Here is a 23,797-nt window from a genome sequence, read left to right as displayed (position 1 = left end):
AAAAAAGCTGCGGTTTTTCCAAAGAAACAGATGCTTTTAGCAAGGCGATGCAATGCGGCATAAAGAATCAGCTTTGCGGTTTTTGACTCACTTCTCTTTCTATTCTGATTGAGGTTGACAAAAATGGAATTTAAAAGCGACATCTTTTTTCTCCAAACGTTCTCCGTTTAACCTCTTCTTCAGCACGTGAACTTTTCAATTTCCGATATTCCGATATTATTTCTGACATGATTTTTGAACGACATGACGTAAAGATGTAGTACATCAGCCATTCGATCGTTTAATTCGCTGAACTTTCTAAAATATTCGATAACACTGAATTGTGATTTGATTAAAATTGCGACTCGATCTGGCGACGAGATTTAAAAATAAAAGTTAAAAATTATTGTGTACGTCTTTTAATTCTAACACAAGCCAAATCGACGACTAATTCGTCCTTAATTAGTAGTCGATCAGTATCAAGAATAACATAACTTCGATTTGATAACCATATATCATTTCTGAATATAAAAATAAATCGAGTGCAGAACTAGCAACAATAATAAGTAAATATCCCACGTTTTAAGCTTGATGTCCTTGAGATTCTTAAGTCCGAATTCGCCTCATTAAAAGTTCAGGACGATTGTTGAAAACTATTAATGACGGTTTTACTTAATTTCATTCCTACAGACGTTCTCCGTTTTTCGCGTCAGTTCACCACTTTAAACGAGTAATCAAGTCATAATCAAATAAAATGTTATGCGGATGAAACTTTTCGGTGCTTCGTCCGTGTAAATATTGCAAGTTAAAAAATTTTAATAAGTATCGTTTTGAAAGCAGTTTATAGAGATTTTTTTCTTTTCTGACTTTCGAGAGAAGCTATAGAGATATTTTAATCTCTAGAATATTTTGCATTGTTATTTTCATCGTTTCGAAGCGAAATTAATAATACATATTCTTTGCTCTTCTTTTTTTATTTCTTTTTAATGTAGTTATATCATTTTCCACGATAAATATCGTGCATATTTCAATGCTTGTCTATGCGTTCGAATATTAAGCTTTTTATTACAATATAATATAAATATAAATATAAATATAATGCAAGTACGACTTGTATAATATTGAAAGTATAAAACAAAAAAAATATGAACGAATATTTATTTTTCCGATCTTCGACAACATATCATGACTCGATATTTTTATATAGATTCATCGATCTTTTCGTGTAGTTTATATTTAACGGATAGTATATAGATATATAGAAGTTGGATTGGTGCGCACTTGCAACGTCAGACTCTCTTACCCGCACCTGCTGTCAGCCGATTTCCGTTTACTCGGTATACATTCGCTCGTCGAGCCCATACACCGGCAATTAGAGATATTTACACGGTAAGACCGGGGCTAAAGTTTGCTCGATTAGTCGCGGCTTAAAGGCGTAGATCTGGTAGAAGGGTAGGCGCATAGCCTCTCGGAGGACTTTGCAGCTCTGCAAATCGAGCAGATAAAGGTGCCAGCTTAATTCCAACGGCTAGCGTGCTATCGGCTAGTGAGCGAACGTGCGTCTGCTCGACGGTTAGCGGATACGAGGGTCAGAATGTGTATAAGGCTAAAGAGGAAGGGTGGGCAAGGTTGGAGGTAGGCAGATTGGAGGTGGAGGGCTTAGCCATCGTTGCTCGTAAACGTTTTATGTCTAACATTCGGCAGTGAGGTTGAGAAGGGACGTGCACCATCCTCGTTCGTTTGCTCGCACGGCCAACAACACCGATACCGACGGCAGCCTAGACCGACGCGTTATAGCGGTACTCCCTGCACGGCCAGCAAATTTGTTTCGTAACGCCGACGCGGCTTAGTACATTGCTTCGCCTGCTTGCCGTCACTAATTATTTTCTGTAACAAGCATGAAATATTCCTGTGAGAGCACAGACGACGGTCTCAGGGAGATATTACGTAAGCCGCATGCTCGCTCGACACCCACCTATCACCTTCCATCTCTCTCTTCCTCTCTCTCTCTCTCTCTCTCTCTCTCTCTCTCTCTCTCTCTCTCTCTCGTTCTATAGCGTTTAGTTCGCTTTCTTGCTTCCTTCCAACTAGCTTCGTCGTTCCTTCTTGGTGTCTACTCGCAACCCTCTACTACCATATCCTTACATTCCGACTTCTCATCTTTGCGTTTGTATGTACAAGTGTGCGAGTTTGTTACCATGAGAGTGGGATGTCACGCTATAAAACACCTTACGGCACTGCCTGCAGGAAGGAAGGAAGCAGCAAAGATCCACCCGTAAACGTTACGATGGAACGCTCATACCTACCTACTCTTAAAACCGGAAGGATCGTCTCGTATGTCTTCCAAGTGTCCGTCGAATATGCGGAGCCGCGTAAAATACCGGATGCATAGTCGATTATGGAATTCGTTTTATCTCCCACGAAATTCTTATCTCTTGTGTTTCCTTTGGATCTCTTGGGACACGATAAAGAGATAGAAAAAGAATAGGATTCTATTTGCCTAAATTCCCTATCGCAAATTTATTTTATTAAAATAGCTTTTTTTTTAAAGTCTTTTGTAATTTCGTAAAATATGTATTTTCATAAAAATGAACCGTATTACTCGAGTTTAATTCAACTATAAACACTTCAATATATTTGCTTGTTGTTTGTAAGTACTTTCAAAGATCTTATAACTTCTGCATGGTTTTGAAGCATCGCAATTGATCTGAATCAAAATCTGAGATAAGAATTGGATAGTATATCTAACTTTACCTAATTGTCTATTAGACGAAAATTACGCTCGTTATATGCCGATTAAGCTGTAAATATAAGATTAATATCCGATATATTTTTTAAGAAGTATTCCAAGAGTTTAAGAAGGTATTCCGGTTTTTAAAAATTACTGAAGTTGTTTTGATCAGCTTTTCTTTTAAGTGTACGCGAGAAATAAAGTTCAAAATTTCTTATATGGTAGGATTATGTAAACAGTACGATATGGTTGAAAAGAAGCATAATATCATTGGTGATCGTTGAAAGTGAAGTGAACGACAATGGCGACAATGCGCATGTGTGCACTGGCTTACCGACTTTGTGATCTTTCCATTAAAATTTCGATTAAGGAACGAAACAGAAAGGTAGGAGAGTATATACCGTCGCTAACGCTTCCGAGATTGGTGCTAGCTCTCTTTTTAGCAGATTCGTGGAAAAACCTTCGAGGATAAATACGATTACCATGCAAAGCACCATGAAACGTGTGCAATCGACTAGATGGCAAACACACGTACGCGCACGAAACGCACACGAAAAACGTACGTGTCGTAACACGCGAGAGTATGTCGTATGACATTATGTGTCTCTCTCTCTCTTTCTCTCTTTCTCTCTCATAAAGAAGTCGCTCTTTCTCGAATATTTAGATCGTTCTCAAATTATTTCTAAGCTGCAACGTGGTAAGTAAACGTCGTTCTTCCTTATGGAAAAGTCAACTTTCAATTTTAGGTATTTTTTGTACCGTAACCAAATTATCTCTCCTACGCTCGAGTCATGCTTTAAATCCATGATGGAGGTAAAGGCAAGAGGAATTATTATTTCGAGTTATACGGAGATAGCAGAAAAATTAACACCGCGTCGGGAGTTGGTCGATATCATCGGACGAATATCGTCTCGTTGGAGCCTCGAACATTTTCATCATATAAACTCGCGATGAAACATTCGAATTAAAATAAATTGTTTCGGAGTTATCGTCAATTTTACTCAAATAGAGTTACTGTTTTATATCCTCAGCTACGTAAAATATTAATGGAAAAAAAAATTTCTGACTTTCGTACCATAAGAAATATAATTTAATTTCGCTTTTTTTTTTATTCTTTTTTAAATGACATTAAATATAAGTAAAATTATTTCATTTCGACGAGTTCTTTTTCATAGTTGTCGTCCAATAATGTTTCAGACACTGGTTAGCGAATTTTGAAAGATTTTCATAATGAAAAATTATAGCCAGACGCAAAGCGCCATTAGCAAAAATATTACCGGCGTCACTAATGATATTTATTCTCCGATTCATAACCATGCGCGAGTGCTAATTTGTGGAAATGGAATATCTGTCCTGTTTTGTGATATGATTATTCTGACGTTGATGAGGTTTACGTTAATGGACTGTTGGACTGGCTTGGTGGAAAACGTTCGGCGAATGACCATGAATGTAAAGCAGATTCGTCCACGAAATTATTGTAAAAAGTTTCGATAGAATGCAAGCAAGTCGATGGTGGCCGCAAATTTGAATGGACGCTTTTCAGAATTCACACGATCATTCTATATATGCAGATGTATGTATATGTTCAATCTACATACATGTAAATTGATTGCAATATTCAAAATAATTGACGCGATCAAAAATACTAGAATGCAATTGGTTCAACGATTTTTATCGAGTACTTTCCACTGATTGATTTTTCCATTCATAAACCATAACTTGATTCGAGATTAGTTAAATTGAATATATGTCTATACATAGTTTTAGATTTGATATAGTGATTCAGTTTATTTATTTTCCTGGAATAGTGTAACACTCATTAAAATCGATGGAGAAGTCTTCAAATCAGTCTTCGGTTTCTTCCGAATCTTCTTTGAAAATATTACAGGACATAAGGATTTAACTTTCACAAGGAACACTGTTTTTAAGATTATTATAATTTACAATATATTTTTTTTACTTTAATTTTCTTCGATACGCACATTATTTTTCAAAAATATTTACATGATTACATACAAAAGCAAGATAAACTTTATCGATACGCTACACTTGTTGTTACGCTAATGGCATTTTCTTAAAGATGAGCTTAAAATATATTATGCGCTTCCTAAGTTGGCGCTCGCTTGCTTTACTCGAATGAGGTATAATGTTTTATAAGTTACTTATATCAAGAGTAGAATTACGACAAAAATAGATATTACTATTGGAATTACAATACGCATGTATCACGCAAGCCATGGAAAAATAAATGTACATACATCTTTGGCTAAGCGATTTATACTTTTCTTTATCTACTTATTATTACTTTCATTATCTTAATTATCGCGCTTTATACTAAAATCTAATATACAATAAGAAGTAAAATATTTAACATATCGACAACGTTTATTAATAAGCTTTACTCGTTCGTCAAGAGATACTGTACACCATTTTTTCAGAGAATAATACTATCTATGCTAATGTTTACACTTTGCGAGTTAATCGGGAAAATTGTGAAAGTTACAATTATAGATCTCATTTTCTTAATTAAAATACTGGTCGTACGATTATGCTTTCGTAAGCGAGTCACGTCGCTCGTTTCAAATTTTCGCCGTTAGACTTGTAAGTCGACTTCCACTTGTTGCAAAATATCAGGATCTGTAAAAGAAATATACAATTAACATTTCATTTTGCTTAAAAGAAACATCGTATATCTATTCAATATTGTTTTATATTCGATTCCGATCATTACGTAGATATGTATGTCCTTGGATATCGTACACAATACATATTTATATTGTCGAAGGTAATATCACTCAAATATCATTGAAAAACTTGCAATGTCACGATAAGGTTTTCGCCTTTAGTGCGGTAGTATATTACAAACGCTCGACGAGTTCGGACGTGTTCCTCGTGTTTATATCGGTTTTACGCATTTACGCATTTCGAATATTAATAGATAATAATTTATAATTTACCATTTCGATTTTCTTCTACGTACAAGCTTCTTCTTTGCGAGTGTCTACCTTCAGCCGTATACCTAATTCTAGGTTCGATTCTTTGTGCGGGTATATATGTTGGTGTAGTAAAATCGTCAGGGCCCGAAACAACGGGCCTGTTGGATCTCCTTTTGCAAATTGCCAAGCCGATCACTACGCCGATGCCTACTAAAATCAATGCCGCTGCACCTACATTTGGGAATAAAGAACAACTATATTAAATTGTATTTAAACATAAAGAGATAGGCTCTTAAATTCACTCTTTGAAACTACTCCGAGCTATATCCGTATTTCCATCAAATACGCACAACACAAATACAGATACAACCAGATCGTTGGCTATCGAAGAGTAAGTTTGCGTTTATACCTATCAAAGCCATCACGATGATCATGCTTTGGGAATCGACTTGAGGAATGGCTTTCTTCAAATCCTCGAGAAAAATCCCAGTACTTTCGAGCTTTCCACCGATTGGTTCGGCAACTTGTACGTGCTTAAGAAGAGTGGGCTCGCTTCTTCCACGTCCGTTGACGGCATATACATAGAGAGTATAATCATAGCCTGGCTTAAGATCGTGAAGTCGAAAAGTAGGAGTTGGATTTCTTTCTTGATATATAGGCGGTACTTCGCTCACTGCACCTTGATCGCTCTGGGGCGTTTGAAGGGTTTGTGGGATGACCTGTACGATACCAGAACTACCAAAGGGACCGCGAACTTCCAGCAGGAAGTGCTGCGGTGAACCACCATCCGAACCAGGAATACAATTCACTTCTAAGGAAGTACTTTCGTTGCGTAACGAACAATCTATCGGTGCTTGTGGTGTTTCTGAAAGAAGCAATATCCTGAAATGAGCTTTCCAAGGAGAAAAATATTTTCTTAGATCAGAAATAATCTTTTTCATTGATCTATCCATAATCACTAATTATTGATTTAGACAAAAATATGTATATCGATTATCGAATAATGTTCTCCAAAATTTCTTTATAAATAGTAAAATAACTTGAATCCGTTTGAGACCGCATTACTAGATTCTACATTAGTATTCTATCTTCGGTGGATCGTCAATGTAACGAGAAGAAGAAGATTCACAATTTTATGGCAAACCAAAAATACTACTATGATATATGAAGGTATGTATGTATCTATTACGTTCATCTTTTGATCGATTCTGTTAATGGATAGTAGTACTTACTTGCCGGTACTACGTTGAACAAACATGGTAACCTTTGCCTTCCTATACTGTTACTAGCCCAACAAGCGAGAGTACCGTAATCAGTATCCGCACTGGGAGTATAATCCAGTAAACTAACGAGGCCATTATCCCGAACTCTTGAATTTGGGAGCGGTAGGACGTCGCCTCGCGTTCCGTTGAAGCTCCAAGAAAATCGAATCAACTCGTCTGGAACTGCCTCGATTTCGCATCTCAGGGTCACCGTTTCATGTCGAACAGCTGCTATTTCTCGCCTCTCATAACCCTCTCTACATCTTGGAGCATCTGCACGTCATCGAATAGTACGATTTCGTTTTTTCAACAATTTTTGTATTTTATTTATTTGTTTTATTTACTCTATAACTATACTCACACTTCATGTGAATAAGAAGAGGCGAACTACGCCCTTGTCCAACAAAGTTTGTAGCTTCGCAAGAGTATTCACCAGAGTGGTCGAGAGTGAGAACACGAAGAGTGAGCGTATTGGAGGATACCAAAATACCGGCGCTCACATCATGCTCTAATCGTATATCCTAAATCAAATAATTCTTTATTATCTCTATAGCTTATATATTTTTTATTTTCTATTATCTTTAGCGATATCATTCCGAGGAAAAAACGAGAAAGAAGCGTACTTACGTCGTGATACCAAATGACCTTCGTCGGTGGAGGATTGCTCTGAACGTCGCAGACCAATTTCAGATCATCTCCTTCTCTCAATGTATTTAGAATATATCCTGTTGCTAGATGAGCCGTGAGGACCGGTGCGTCTGTCAATTGATATTATTAAAGAAACTTAAATGTCTAGCAAAACATCGAGTTTCGAAATAATTTAAAAAACTCACAAAGAACGCGAAGAGATTTTGTTTCTTCGAGCACTCCACCAGGAAATCTGGGATTTTCGGCTTTGCAAGCAAGTTCCTTGCCATCGTCATTTTTTCCGAGAGCAAGAACGATCTTACTGACCGTGGAATTACTTCTCTGCGTAATAGAAACTATAGGATCACCGATCACTTCATCGCCTAATCTCCAAATGATTCTGGCAGCTGGAGAACTACCCCAAGTTTCGCATTTCGCAGCGATCGGACGACCGGCGTACATCTCTTCGTCGCTCAAGCTGATTTTTACCACGGCCGGTTTGACTGAAGTAACAAACGAAGAAATCGATGAGTGTGGTAAGAATAAGATAGAATAACGTTTCATTTTATTATCAAAATGAATTTGATAGGAACGACACTTTGTAGCATTGATTTCAACATTTCGAAAATTTTCGACCTCTCTTTAATGTTTTTGATTTTACTATTTTTTCTTTCAAGTCAGTAAAATGCGTGAAATAAGCAGTCGTTTTAATGCAAATGAAAGTAACGATCGAAAAGAAACGTTCGTCTGGTCGCCATTCGGGGGATGTATTTTTATATTCGACGACAATTCTCCGAAATGCAGCCGCCAAAGGAGTTAAGCAGAAGAGCGCGCGAAACCGCCGGAATTCGCTTTGCTTCCGCTGCGGTTCGCTTGACTCTCCTAAATTTAAACTTCTTTCTTCGCGGTCGCATAAAGTTTTTTCGCTGATATCGTGAAAGAGCTTCGTTTCTTCTCGTCAGCTAGTTTGGCCGAATTTTTCAGAATTTTTGCTTACGTCGCTTCGAAGTTGCTTTCACTTTCAACCGTAAAGTTCGTCAAGAACGATCTGATTATATTGTTTTTTTTTATTTTTCTCAAAGATATCGTAGGAAACGTAATGAAACAAAACCGAATTCTCTTTTACAAAGCAAAACGACGAGAAGAGTTCCGTTCCGAATGCCCTTTAGAGCGTGCTTAAAATCAAGGGAATGACCTTGAGGGTGTCAGAACTCGGTCTTTCTAATTTTAAGCCGAGGAGGAGGCTGCGTTAGAGGTTAGAAGCGGAATTTACAATACGTTCAACTCCAACGACGTCTTCTTGAATATATTCGAGTTATCGAAACTTGTATAAGTCGGTACAGATCATAAAAACTTGGTAAGTCGGTAAAAATCAAATGAAATTATTCAATATTTTCTATTTCACTTGAATGACGTGACCTTGTGAAAGAGGGATCGGAAGACAAATATTACCGCGTTCGTTAATATCGATAATATACACGTAATTTCAAACGATTACTTACGATAAATATCAAGAGGTACTTCTCGAATAATAGGTTTCGCCATTGGTGCAGACTGAGCTCTGCATTCAAGTTTTGTACCCCATAATGCTCGCGTAACTTTGCCAATGAAGAGATGATTTATCGTGAACTTGCTAAACGAGCCGATTGTAGGAGTGTCATCTACAGCATCGAGTAGCTCACCGTCCTTCCACCACGTTACTGATGGTTTTGGTCTTCCTAAAATCAAAAAAAAAAAATATTCGATATCAATTTGAAAAAAATATTTTACACATATAATACTTATACTTTTGGAATATAATTTAGGTGTGAACTATAAAGATAATCTTACCTCCTGACACTTGGCAGGTCAAAAGAAGACCATAACCCTCGAGAAAAGGGCCGCCAATGCCTGTTACCTCGCGTCCCTGGGCATCATATATCACTGGTTTCGTCGGTTTCTCTGAAAAATATAAAAAGGCGCCGCTCTAACGAAATTTCTTAGAATCAGGGTTATAATTGTGCGACCGTTTAGCATAGAGTACATTTTAATTGCTTCCTATTAACTTAAACAGACTGTTCCCAAGACGATCATAGTCGATTTCACGACCAGATAAAAATCTTCAATTAATTTTTATTTATTCGTCCTTTAAAAGTAGCTTATAGTTACGTTCTACGTTCCAATTAAAACATAATTTACGATTCTACGAATATGAATTACTATTTTTTTTTTCTTTGAAAACACATTACAGCTTCAAATGTAATTTGATACTTACCGACGAGGGTGAGGTTTGCTCTGAAATTCCTTGTTGGAGAATCGACAAAGTCGACTCTACATCTGAATAAACCCTGATCCTTATATTTGACTTTGGTGATCTTCAATTTTGATCGTTGACCGTCGCCCACTTGAAAGTAAGTGCGCCTTCCAAGGTCATCTCCGTCGGCCCAATGAATTGCCGCGCTTAAGTTACCGCTTCTTGCGTCTAGGCTACGGAAAGTTACTTATGAACAAGACATCAAGTATCTATATTACTTAGAATTATAAGTTATTTGGTTATAAGTTTTGCGATAGACATACTCGACATTTGACAATTAATATCACTCGTCTTTGTTAACAACTGTTGTAATTCTAATCTAATCTAATAATCTAAAACAAGACTTTATGATAAGTATCTTCCCATTCAAGTTAAAAATCTTTCGAATTACAAGAAATTTGTAAAATTTTCTAGGAAATTATTTCATGGAAACCATCCAAATTGATAGAACGTTCGAGTGTAAACAGTATTTGCCATGAGCTCGGTGAATCTTGGTGACTAACTCGCAAACGGTATCTATTCGCGGACGAAAAAAGGATAGTTGGCAGGCTGAATGCTTGCAGATTTAGATTTGCCGCTTAGGACAACCGTGTTACGTAATTTAAGTGAAGGAAATCGTTATGGTAAGATGACGAGTTTCTCAAAAGAAAATAAAAAAGAAAAAGAAAAATGAATCGAAGCAATCGAGATAAAACAAATATGGAAGTAATCGTCGTCATTCAAACTTCATACAATTTCGATCTCTATTATTTCATTCTATCATCTATCATTGCTGATATAATAATAATTGTTCCAGGTCTCATTAAATTTTTACTCATATTCCTACACTTTATTGATCTTTCTTGTTCAATAAAAAATCTCGGTGAAATGATTGAGTAATTTTTTTATGATGAACTCAATTTTTAAAACTCGTTTTAATAGTAATGGAACTGTTGGGAATGTTAAGCTTAGTTGTAAGTTTTATATTATTTAAAAAAAAAGAGAAATAATATTTAGTTTTAATAATAATAACTTGTCAATAAATAACATTCTATTATATAACCCATTCATATTTACTTCGTAAATCAATTTTAATATACATTGTAATACATTTAAAAATCTTTTCGTATCTTCAATGTTTCTAATCTTTTTTTTCTTTTTTATTATTTTTGTAATTTTAAAAGGTAATTTCTCGGCTAGAAAATATCTTTATTGGTAAAATATAAAACTTCATGCAGTATAGAAAGAAATATCGCAACAAAGTCGTCATAGCAAGCAAAGGTAAAACAAACAAACTTTCTTTTTATTATGATATAAAATATAGTTGTCCAGTGAGAAAACAAAAAGCATACATTTAACATTCACTTGACATTCAGTTCAAAGTCAAATTTGTTTATTTTTCATTGAGGTCCCGTAGGGAAGTATCGAATGAAGAATCATAAAGATCACAAAAGAGAAATCTGTTTTTTGTAACGCTTGACATATTACCTGTTCATTTCTCTTTTATAATCTTATTATCTCTTCTTTTACATGTCTAACTTTTTTATGAGTAATAAATCAACTAAATTATATTTTTAATTAAAAATTATAAAGAGTAATATTACTTTTATCGTAGTAGTTTTTGATTTTTCTTTAATAGTTTTTTACATACTGGAATGAAATAAGTATAAATAACCTTATGTTAATGATATACAAAGACTGCAACATTTTCGAGCAAGTATATGTATGCATGTAAATATATGTACATATATTGACAGTCAATAATAGCGTACCAGTCGATTTTACGTCAATATGAGAAGTTTCCCTTTCCATTTTATTTTACGCAGTAATATGATTGCACATTATAAATATGTCTTCATATATATTAGAAATTTTACAATCAATAGGAAAAGTAATATGAAAAAAAAGTAAACATTGACCAGCCACGCGTGGCTTTTCAATATACGCGTAATTATTATTTTTATATTATATTTTTATACATTCTTTATAATGCATAATTTTTATTTGAAGAACGAATTGAAATCAATGCTATCTCGTGCAGCTCAGTTATTTACTCATTCGTTTGCTTATAGAGATATGCGAATTTTTCACATATAAAAATTTCCGACATACAATCATATTTTTTTCTATAAAAATAATGTAAATAATGTGAAAATGGAAGATGAACCTTTTACTAGGATTAAATGTACTGATAATTAAGTAGCTGGGTATACACATGCACACAAATCAATTTAATATAATATATACGTGTAATATAATATATACGCTGTACTTTCTTTCGTAAAATGTTTTCATGGAGAGTGAATTTCATAAGCTTTACCGTAAAACGTAAATTTTTTCTAACTGCATACGAGTATTTACCAATGCAGAAGTGGTGGCACGCGCGCGAACGGGTTTTGAACAAATTTTTTGCTTTACAACCGAGCTTACTTCGTTCTCCTAAATAAACTCGATAATCCTAACTCACATTTCCATAGACGTGTCAGACGAAAACGTTTTCGATAGGTTGCTCTATTTTTGCGATTGGCTCACGTTGGTGGATTCCATCGACCTACGCTTCCGATTGCTGAAATACTTTTAAATTATTTATATATTACTGATCTGACTTAACTTGTTTCTTCAATGACCACTTGATTTTTTAAAAATTTTCTTCTTTATTCAAATTTATTGTTAATCATAGACTTAAATTTATCGATCTCTTAACAATGTTACATCTATGGTAGAATTTATTATAAATCAAAACATCACATTTATCTTTGAGTATATTTATTTCTTTCAAAAAAAAATTAGGATGAATATTTGATTGGTCAATAGCTGATATTAAAATTTTCAATAAAAAATATTAGTGTGGTTTTGTTTTATATAAAATATTGAAGATCGTGATATTATTTATTTACCAATCCACTAGTACATTATTGATAGAAAATAAAAAATGAAATTAATGTTGTTGATTTACATACAAAATATTGAAAATTCCAACATTTCTTATTGGCAAAACTCAATACTTAAATTTATTATGTTGATTATAAATTCAAGTCATCTCGAATATCACCTTCTCGATAATGATCTAAGAAGTCTAGGTGAAAGATAATATATAACTTTGAGATTTGAGAGCAGAGGCCGTCTGTTTTAGGTTCTGAGATATTTCGAGATGCAGCATCAGAACAATGGTATCTCTCAATAACGCTCGCGGTCAGTACCCTAATGTACTGGAAGTTTTGAAAGAAATCTCTTCGAGTGAATCATTTTCTAACTTCTACGAAAGCAGGAAGTCGATGGAGGAACGTAAAGCGATGCCAAAAAATGTCTTCTTTGCCATAACCACGTGTTAATAATTGCAAAAAAATATCTAAGCACTTTGATAACTGATATAATTGTTATCGACGATTAAATTACATAATATTAATTAATACATGTTTTCAGGCGTACCTTTAAATATATATATATCCATACAAATTTCTTTGAATACTATCAGATAAGCAATTGTTACGTTTCATATCAAATCAAAACACAAAATTGTACTTTTAGAAAAATAAACAAATAAATAGCAGTCTATTATTCTGGAAACATTAAAATCTAACAATAACTATACAATAATTTTTCAAATAATAAATATCTAATAATTTATGGTATATTACAAGATTACCTGTAAAGAGGTATGCCGGCACTATCCCTAAACCAGAGTACCATATTAACGGAATCGGTAGGAGTCGGTGGTGTTATGTCACATGGTAATTCCACGTCATCTCCCTCGTTGGCCCATATCAATCTGACAGGTACTGTTAAGGAAAGAAAATAATATTACGGTATTATTCACAATAAGAAGATGAGATATATTGTAGTAAAAGATATTGCTAGAGCCAAAGAGTCGCTTGTCAATGGCATACCAAAGTGTACGTTAACACCAAGTTCTCACGCACGTGTTTCCAACGGCGTCAAGGATCATGGCGGTTTATCGTTTCTATTTCCTCCGCGTATCATGCCTCATAACATCTTCGCGAATCTAAGTTTAAATTGCGCTCATGCGATATGCGAGTCAGAGAATCGTGCATCGAACCCAGATTCGTCGTTCTACTCTTGAAAGAAACGTTCGTACCTGAGAGACCTACTCGAATATAAATTATCTTTTGAAGATTTTTTAACGAAGATTTTACGAAATTCCTTTGTAGACATAGCTATGTAAATGAACTCGATTTCTAGAGATAAGTTTTAATCTCGTAAAAAGTGCAACATGAACAGACACAATCTGGAAAAGTTAGCAGCTTTTGAAATAATAAAACCATAGATCGTCCGATGATAAAAGAATCAGAATGAAATAGTTGAGAAGGAAAAGAGGGACAGCATTCGTTTCTTCAGTATCTTTAAAAAAGCTCTCTTCGCAGTAGTAGGATCTCAATTTGACCTCTCAATATAAAATATTCATCTGCATAAAATTTTCGTTTTTCGGACATAAAGGTAAGCACTAGATAAATATCGCGTAAGATAAAAAGAACGAATAAAACTTGGCAAGCGTTTACTTCAATAAATTGGAGAGAAAGGATATATTTGCGTAGTTTTTGGCAAGAATATACGCAACATCCTTTTCAACATTTAATCCGAATGAACACATTTTTTTCAGCTACGTTAAAAGTAGAAAAATTATATCAGCTTATAAATCATCCATTCTAAGTGAACAACGTTTCAACTTTACTCACTCGCTTGAAAATCAAGAATCATAAAGATGTCCGATTATTTTACGTAATTCTATCTAGAAATAAATAAATGTTAATTAAAACAAATAAATTTATCATAAACGTCATGTGTTGTATAAAAATTAATAAAATTTGTAATAATAATTTAAGAAGTCTGATAAACCAAAAAAGAAAATACAACGGAAGAGAAAGATGAACGGTAAAGATAAACTTTTTAAGATAGAAGAAGAAAAGCGTGAAAACATTAATTCATAGGAGAAAAACGTTTTGTGGTGGTGATAAAGAAAATGCTCTCACGGTATAAAGGCGATTCGCGTAGGCACTTTTATTTTTCGTAAGCCACGTCAGCGGTTCCGGCTTAGCTTTCTCCCTTCGTACATACAACTCCTTCGTCCTCTTTACTGAAACGCGCTGCTGACAGACAAAACGACCGAAACTAGTTTGCCCTCTCGACAGGACATTTCATCGCTTCGAGAAACCTTCCTTCTACTTCATTCTCCGCTTTCTCGTGATGAAGATGGTGAATTTAGCTAGCTTATTAGGAATTTATCTTCGGAGCTGATCGATTATCAGTTTTTTCTCGATGACAACAAAGAGTCCCTCGCAAAAACTTCGACTCGCTTGAAGGGCGCGCGCGCGCGACTGGACAATCAACAGGACCTACATTTTCCGCTAATCAAGATTAACCGAGAGCCAAGTGTGTGCTTTCCATCGTCCCTTCTCTCTCTCTCTCTCTCTCTCTCTCTCTCTCTCTTTCTTTCACTTTTTTATGACCCTCTTGACCCAGATAAAATCTCAGAGACATTCGCAATCAAGCTTCTTTCTTGTTACAACGTGTATAAAGGCAATGTTCGTTATTAGAAAACTTTGGTGTACGCTTGAAGAAAAAGTCTTTGACAAGGCGAGATGCAGTTATGTAAATAATAGTTGTTCGAAGGGTAACTTAGCTATTTTTGTATCACGTTCGTTGAGAAATTGTACTTCCGCTGACTCATCTATTTTCGTATGAGTTGTTTTAAGCTCTTTCTTTCTTTCTTTCTTTCTTACTTACTTTCTTTCTTTCTTTTTTTCTTTCTTTCCTTCTTTCTTTCTTTCTTTCTTTTCTATCCAGCCTAACATCGCGGTGTGCAAATCCACGTTGCAGAAAACGCGTTGTAATTCTTTGAAGTATTTTTATAAAAGTACATATAACTCTATCCGAGGAAGAACTAAGAAAGGAGAAGAGCCGACTCGGTTTGAATAAGTTTGACTTTTTTTTTTGAGCCTTAAACTCATTATTTCTCGTTTCTTAATTCTTCCGAATCATTATTTCTTGTCAACGACTTCCTTTCTTTTCATGTTATTTTGAAATATTTAAGAAAAACTACTCAATTTACATTTCTTAAGATCGTACAGGTACTTTATGATTTAAATTCTTTGAAGTTGAACACGGCTAGTTGAAAGTGTAATTTGAAGGACCTCAGATAGTTATTGGAACGTTTAAAATGGATTCGTTTTTCGCAAGTACATATACCTGATGCATTCTCCACTTCTCTCCTGGCTTGGTTCTAACTCTGAGCGACCAACACCTGTTGCCATTCCATCCGCAAGAAGTACAGTTTTCCGATAAGACTTCGAGTGCCACACCAACGGCGCACATCGAACCAATGTTTCTTCCTATCTATTTAGGGCCTGTAACTATGCTTCTCTGGACACGATCTTTGCAAGTCTTCCAAAAAACAATTATCCGAGGCATATATTTTTGTCAAAAATCAAATGATTCGTGCAATCGAATATTTTTTTACATTAAAGAATTTATATCAGTATAGCATAAGACACTTTTCAATTGGCGTCGTATTGTTGATTGTTTCTTTTTTATTATTTTTATTTTTTTGTAGAAGTTAAGGAAACATTCACGACTGCAAATATACTTGAAGTGCAGAGAAGAAAGATTTATCTTCTACACCACCGACAGGTGGTTACTTAGATTTACATTTCCTTACTTTAGAAGGTACACCATTTTACGATCATTTATCTTTTTTAGCTCGAAAATAATTTCGTTTACGCAAACCGCAAATTAATCTTCCCCGTTGACCACTTTTTCAGTTTCTTTCGTTACTCTCTCTCTCTCTCCCTTTCCTTCCATTCTTTCTTTTTCTCTTGGGTACGATCCAGGTTAACGTTGGTTTTCCCTTTTAACGATTCCACTTTTCGTGTCGTGCCGTATAAGGATTCACACGAAAGAATAAGGATTTGCATGACCGTTTCGTATGTTAATTTTATCAACGATTTAACTCTTTAGCCTCTGCGATTCGCACATACTATTACGTTAATCATCATTCTTACCACTTGTTTACTCGTCGCAATTAATATTTCTATAATCTCAATATATTTTCATCTATAATATTTACATATATAGAATAATTCGATTTTCACGTTTAGTATCTGTTTATTATGTGAGGTATTATAAGATGTTAAATAATGTTAATAAAATTTCAGCAGATATTATTTAACGTTGAAGTATATTATGCTAGAATTTGTCGGGCCCGTAAAAAAAAATAGAAGTTAAATCGCAAAGAAAAATCGATAACGTTTTATGCACATGAAACGAAAGGAAGGGAATAATAAAGATGAAAATTTAATTAGTGAAAGAATTCAATAATACAGTGAAAAATGGCACATGTACGTTTGAAAATTTTGCATCGATTAATAACACCGTCGATAAAGATCTTCATGAACAGCTGCGAACCAGATGGTGCGTTTCATAAAGAGCCACGCGTTTTTCATACAATTTATTATTTAAACCCAGTTTCGATTATCAAATTTTTGTTCGGATAAATCACACTTAAATCTTTTTACGCTAAAGTGCATGAAATATTCAAGTTATATTAAGTGACTATAATGTTTTTGCTTAAATAATTTTTTTAAATATAATGCAAATGTAAAAAAAAATAAGTAAGTTCCATTAGCTCATAAGTTTCATTTAAATCAATGATCTTTCTCTTTATTTAATGGAGATAACATATATATATATATATATATATATATATATATATATGTATGTATGTATGTATGTATGTATGTATAGACACACACACACACACATATACTTCAAAAAGTCCGAAGTAAATTATTCGGATAAGAACTATTTTCATAACTATAGTTCAAACATTTCGACTTTCTGATTATTTGAACGAAATTGCGCTCGATTTGGTTAATATAACCTTGGCTACGTTCATAACGTTGGAACAGCATTCAATTACATAGGCAATCACTCGTGTTAATTCGCTAACTTTATTACTTGGCGCATACGATCACACGGAATATCCTTAATCGTAGAATACTTCTTGAAATTTACTTTGAAACTAATGAAAGATAAATGATATCGAAATTTTAAAACTATAATATATTCGAAAAAAGAAAAGGAACGATAAAATTAAAAAAAGAGTATAATAAAGATTTCTCATTCTCGCTCTTTCACTTTGAAGTTTATGTGTTTTCATTTACTAGACGGCTTGTACAATTTATAATGTTCAGCAATATGCATTCGTGATATCTACTTGGATAGTTTGCGATTATGATATGTCATTTTAAATAAGTACTCAGATTGTGAACAATAGTTATAGACAATAGAATAGTAATAGAATAGTAATTTTCATCCTCACGACAAATATTAAATTTCAAATTTTAGTGGGAACCATATTAAATACGATTTTGAATAAAACAAAATTTTTGCAGTTTTAAAGTATATTCATTTACTAATATAGGTACATATGCATATTATTCGTCGTATAGTTTCCCAGATGGCGAACGATCTTGCAGGGGCAATACTCGCTAATGTCTTTTTTTCTACACTAGCTGAAAATAAATCGTGCAAATTCTTTTGCTTTGAACTTGGAACCTCCTGAGTACTCTACCTCGTATGGAATCCAAAGCAGCGAAGGCAAAAATACTTAAAAGCAAATATTCATCGTTTCACTAAAATTCTTTCGATGTTTTATCGCAACGAAACATCTTTTCCGTAACAACTTTTTCAATGTCCAAGATTGTCCTGCAAAACGATATCGAGGAATTCGAAAAAAAATCGAGTTATGTACCTGGTATACTCGAAAGTTATTTCGTTAATTTTTATCAATCCGTTATCGATTTGACGCTTCGAGCGAGATATTACATTCCTTTCTTTTACTTTTTATTGAAGAAACATTTCGTTGAAAAGTTATAAGACGATAAGTTCTAAATAATGAATTCGTAACATGAAATTCCAAGCTAACTTTCTTAAGATCATGAAATGCTTAATATATGAATTATTATTAAATAAATATAACATCAAAGCGCGATTTAAATATTTAAATTACATCTATTTTTTCCGTAACCTGTTAGCAGAAATAAGCGGATGGCGAGAAATTCCTAGCGGAATTCTTTTAAGAAACAGGATGTCGTACCGTTGGCGCCAGAGATTAATAATGTAATTACAGTCTCAACGAACGGACGACGTCGCGAAGCTTGCCAAATCAAATCGCCACCCGTCTCGTCCTATCGCATCTCGCGTCAATTTTATACATCTTTCGTCTGACGCGTCATGTTAAACGCATGACTTCTTTTGGTCAAAACAATCCATTTTTTCTTTATTTTTCCTTAAATAGTTTCAGGAATATTCAGTTAAAATTTCGGATCAAAATTCTGAAAAATAATGAAGTAATAACGGTAAAATCAATAGGGTAGTTGGCACGCTCAATTAGTGATTCTAAATCGATTTCATTCGTTAAATTTTCTTTTCCGCTTTAAACCTTTTTATTTTATTCCAACTCTGGATTGCCGTGCAAATTTATATGGATATCACACTTTGGCAAACATCTACGCCAATGGCTGAGAATCAGGCATTTTTCATTATTTTTAAATGAAAAAAATTACATTTTAATTTTCCAAGTACGTTTTATTAGGGAAAGAAAAGTTTAACCTTATAAATAATATAGGTTTTTCAACAAAAAAAAAAATAATAAAAAATTGTTTCCTTTTATTTCCTAGAAGTCCTGTACATCCTTCATTTTATTTCAGCTTTATCAAATATTAGCATTTAAACAGGTTCGCTTGAAATTTACCGAGGAAAACATTTCCGTTCGATCAGCGGTCTATTAGAGAGAAGGAGAAGCTTATCTAAACATTATGCATTCGTCTCTTCAGGTTCGCGCGGAGCAAAATAGTCGTAAAGGCAGTGCTATTATTATCTTAGAAAGTGAAAGTAGAACGTTCGAAGAGAAGGAGGTCTATTCTCGTTGTAAGACGTAGCAGAAACAAAGCTTTGGTTGAAGTTTTCGAAGGCAAAAAAGTCAGTGGGTCGCGGATGCGAGCATACGAGTTTATTTAAATCCTTCCGGTTCGCAGTGAGAAGTGGTAAAATGCTTCGTGCTAAGTTTGTAGTTTATTTAAAAGCTATCGAGGGTCAGTGCTCAGAGAAATCTTGAACGGTTTGTTTCATTGGGAAATCGAACTTTCGTATATGGAAATGAATTAGCGTTAATATCCAAAACTTTGGAATAACTCGTACCTTTGTTTTGAAAGGGGTTTTCCTCTGGCATAGGAGTCGCTTCGCCCGTTCGTGTTTTCAGCAATGTCAGCAACATCAGTAAACTCGTCTGAAAGATACTACATCCGATCGCGGAGCGCATCTCGAATCGAGCTCAGGTGTTCTTGCCGACGTGCGAAACACCGCCCCCACAACCGTTTCTCCTCATTCGATCGATGAACGTTCGAGTTGCAAGCTCGAACGAATCAACGGGAAGCTTTCTCCTTGAAAAACTCCGGACGTGCTCGATCCTCGAACGGATGCACCGCGGTCGATAGAATCGATCGCGAGCTCTCGCTCTTTTCGTAGGATTTTCCTCTCATTCTCGATCGTGTCGCGTCGTCGTCGTATTTTTTATTCTTTCTCTTTTTTAACGCGAGAAATCGCGTTTTTTCGAATCATTCCGTTAAAACGTTCTCAAAATTGCGAGACCGATTTAAGAAACGAAAAATTTCGATATTCGTTCGTCTGACTAGTCGAAAGCAGTTCCGTAGTATTTTGATGGAAAAAAGCAAGGGGATCGTAAAAATTAAGACATTCCCAATGGACGTTCACTCTGCTTTCTCTTTTTTACAATCCTCACGAGCCTTATCTCGCGAGAAGGCTAGACACTGGCTCGTTCGCTCACACGTGCTCGTTATTACGCCGGACACGTCGCGGCCAGCTCGTGGAATCTTTTTGATTAACAAAACGAGCCGTCGCACTTTTTGTCGGAGCAACGGACCTCTCTTTGTCCCCTTCCTGTTTCCTCTCTCGCACCGACTCTCGCTCGGCAACCCTTTCGCTTCTCCCTCACAACACGCCGATATTTCCTTTGACTCGGTCAATACTTGTCCCGTCGTCAGAGACGTCGAGACGCCGACTGTCCCTTTCTTTCTCCCTTTCTTCTCTCGAGAGTTTACTCTTTTCTTTTTATCCGTCTTCCTCCGTGTCTTCCTCCTTTTTTTACTCCTCTTCTTTCCCGTCCTTTTCTTCTTCTTCTTTCGTGTCCACCCTCTCTTACAAGAATCTCAACTTTGATCCCGTATCTTCAAGACGGATAAACCTTCTATTCTTATTTGTTTCTCTTTCACGTCTTTACGCGTTATTCTTAGCGATAGTTTTCCTTTTTTCGTACAGCAGATCGTTCAATTTAGATCCACGATCAGGTGGCTAAATCTTCAAGCAACTTCTACCCTTCTATTTACATTTGTCATCGTTCTACAAGACTTCTGCTCCTCGTGTGTCGTCTCCTTTGATCGGTCGAACATCGAACTCTCGAAAATTTCTCTCAATAGAATTTCCTTGAATATCCGTGATCGTTAAACGAACGGATTGCTTCTGCCTTGTCACTGCTCTCGTACTACCGAGAAAACATCGAAACGTCACTTATTTATATCTCCTATGGAGGGTTCACGATAAATCGTGACTGTTTTGTCATTGCTCTAACGGTGGGAAAAGTTGGCAAACTTTGAAAGACGAGGGATGACGACAAATCATTTTGAATTTCCGCCCTGGCGGAAAACGCGTGGCAGAAATTTCGAAGCGTTCGTGAAGCGTCTCTTCTTGGCAAAGAAGGAAGATTTCAGATCGCGGAAGCGGTAATCGATATTCGTAAGTTTGATTTCGATAATTTTTTTCTATATAAATGAGCGTAAAATGAAAGTGCGATTGATGATGATCTCTTTCTTCTTCCCAGTCGCAACGGCAACGACTGGCACGAAACTAAAAGCAAAAGCGAAGACACGCGTGTAGTCTCCCCCACTACTTACCAGAGAGCAGCCTCCTCGTTCTTGTGTGTGCCTTTGCACGCTCGCACGTTTACTCGCTCGTTTACGCGCACATACGCACGCACATACCGCGTGGTCTTTTCGACCAATCGTAACCGACCGATAGATATTCCTACGTCGCGTGCTCGTGGACGGTCGAACGCGCGGGTACTTTTTTCATACGCGCTATTGCACCTCGTATGATCTTAAAAATTAAAGTTGGACAATTCTATTGATTTCAAGCATTCTAGTTTCTATAGTTATCGATGATATTTCTTGGATTTATAAATACATATATGAAGGAACAATAAAAAGACATTGTGTATATTTTACAAAGCACGAGTTCGTATTTCTCGGAACGTCATTGTTACAATTTAAGTAAAACATTCTGTAAAAATCGGACATTTGTTCCCTTCTGTTCCCTATGATACTTTTTTTTTATTTTTAAATAAGAAAAAAAAATTAGTATTTTGTTAGGAACGACGTATTCGAAATTTTCGTAACGTCATTGTTAAAAATTAAATAAAACTTTTCGTTGTAATCGATTTATCTATTCTCTTTCGATGTGTTTCCAATCTCTGCGCGTCCCAACGTCCCAACTTTAATATACGACTATAGATGGTAAGACGTGCACACATTCGCGCGCACGCTCAACCGAGAAGCTTCGAAATACGCGCGTTCCGCTTCGCCGCGTGTCGGGCGACCTATCTTCGTCTCGCTCTTGCTTTTTCCCTCCTGCCCATTCTCTTTCTCTCTTTCTCTCTTTCTCTCTTTCTCTCTCCTCCCCTTCTCTCTCTATCTCTCTCTTTCATTTTCCTCCATGTGTTTCAGACGGAGGGAGAGACGAAAACGAGTGCGCAATGGTGGAATGAACGTGGGGTGAGTTTCTAGCATATCATGGTACACCCGATTACGTGGATCCTGGATCGTGTAGGAAGGGAGTGAACCGAAGAGAAAGACAGAGAGAGAAAGAGAGAGAGAGAGAGAGAGAGAGAGAGAGAGAGAGAGAGAGAGAGAGAACACTCGTCGCCCGTGTTTAAGGGCGTTTCCTTCTTATGCGAGGGTCTCGAACGTATCCCGCATCTAAACAAATTTTGTTGATCCTTTTAATCATCGATCGCCGATCGATTAGTGATAAGAGAGTTATAGAATAAATTATCCAATCTTTAAATCTTTTCTAGTTAGCATAAATTCTAATAAAGAAATTCAATATTCTAAGGATACTTTACGGAAAAAAATAATAAATGAGAAAGAGGAATATGTATTAAAACTTGGAGTATGACTTTCAATGGATAATATCATTGCGTTATAGTATAATGGAACAAAAGAGCCGATATTTGCTTAATTCGTTTACGTGGCGTTAAACAGTAAATTTCTTTATTGCTAGTGTATTCGGTCCAGTACGTGCGCGCACGAACCAAAGACGAGTGTTAATTTACCCTTGCGAACGTTTGTAAATAAGACTAAGAGGAAATATCGATTTCGTGTCCCACTCAAAATGGAATTTCCTTTCGTGGCGCAAGTAAACGATATTTTTTTGCACGTTCGTACCCAAGCTCGAACGATTTTTTTTATAACTGAAATAAGTGCATCCACTTCCAATAGAATTTAGTAGAACGATGCAAGGATGTATGTATACGCGATCTTTCTGCTATCTATTTCAAGAATCCTCGTGTTTTTATTAATGCTCTCTTTCGAACGGCCGCGAACCTTAGATTCGTTTTTCATTAAAAATTCATTGGGCGCGTTCGCACACGGTTTATCCTTCTTTCTAATCTACTCGTTTCAACTATGTCTGGAAAAGAACTTCACGCTTTTATTATTTCAAGATCGTTTCGGCTTAGAGCGAATCGTTTATTTAATCGTGCGAATGCGCTCGCTTCGTACCTAGTTATAGCTTTAAGCGAGATACCATTCATTCGTTTTCTCCAGAGACCTTTATCAAGCAAACTGAGTTCGCGTTATTCGTGAGTCGTTCAGTAAACGCGATTGATCCTTCCTTTCGTATA

General features: G+C 35.6%; 1 protein-coding gene and 1 long non-coding RNA gene across 4 annotated transcripts; one reads left to right on the top strand and one right to left on the bottom strand.

Annotated features, from left to right (window-relative positions):
- Positions 1–5,076: 5,076 nt before the first annotated feature.
- Positions 5,077–21,763, bottom strand: LOC122632323 (neural cell adhesion molecule 2). Its single transcript, XM_043819008.1, has 12 exons — positions 20,023–21,763; positions 13,454–13,586; positions 9,790–10,001; positions 9,366–9,476; positions 9,038–9,253; positions 7,742–8,038; positions 7,536–7,666; positions 7,270–7,429; positions 6,879–7,181; positions 6,056–6,511; positions 5,668–5,877; positions 5,077–5,347 (listed from the first exon to the last, which is right to left on the bottom strand). Exons 1-12 carry the CDS (start codon positions 20,141–20,143, stop codon positions 5,304–5,306), a joined length of 2,394 nt encoding a protein of 797 aa, XP_043674943.1. The 5' UTR covers positions 20,144–21,763; the 3' UTR covers positions 5,077–5,303.
- LOC122632326 lies at positions 6,508–10,763 on the top strand. 3 transcript variants are annotated; one of them, XR_006327858.1, is made up of 5 exons: positions 6,508–6,816; positions 6,936–7,198; positions 7,494–8,071; positions 10,243–10,451; positions 10,625–10,763. It is a non-coding gene; the product is annotated as an uncharacterized LOC122632326 (long non-coding RNA). The 3 variants fall into 3 exon arrangements; XR_006327857.1 differs by adding an exon at positions 8,666–8,892 and having other exon boundaries at positions 10,243–10,763; XR_006327856.1 differs by having other exon boundaries at positions 10,243–10,763.
- Positions 21,764–23,797: the final 2,034 nt, after the last annotated feature.

This window comes from Vespula pensylvanica, chromosome 10, assembly GCF_014466175.1.
Source record: "Vespula pensylvanica isolate Volc-1 chromosome 10, ASM1446617v1, whole genome shotgun sequence".
Taxonomy (NCBI): Eukaryota; Metazoa; Arthropoda; class Insecta; order Hymenoptera; family Vespidae; genus Vespula; species Vespula pensylvanica.
Note: the sequence above shows the minus strand (reverse complement) of the source record. Positions and strands in the feature narration are given on the sequence as shown.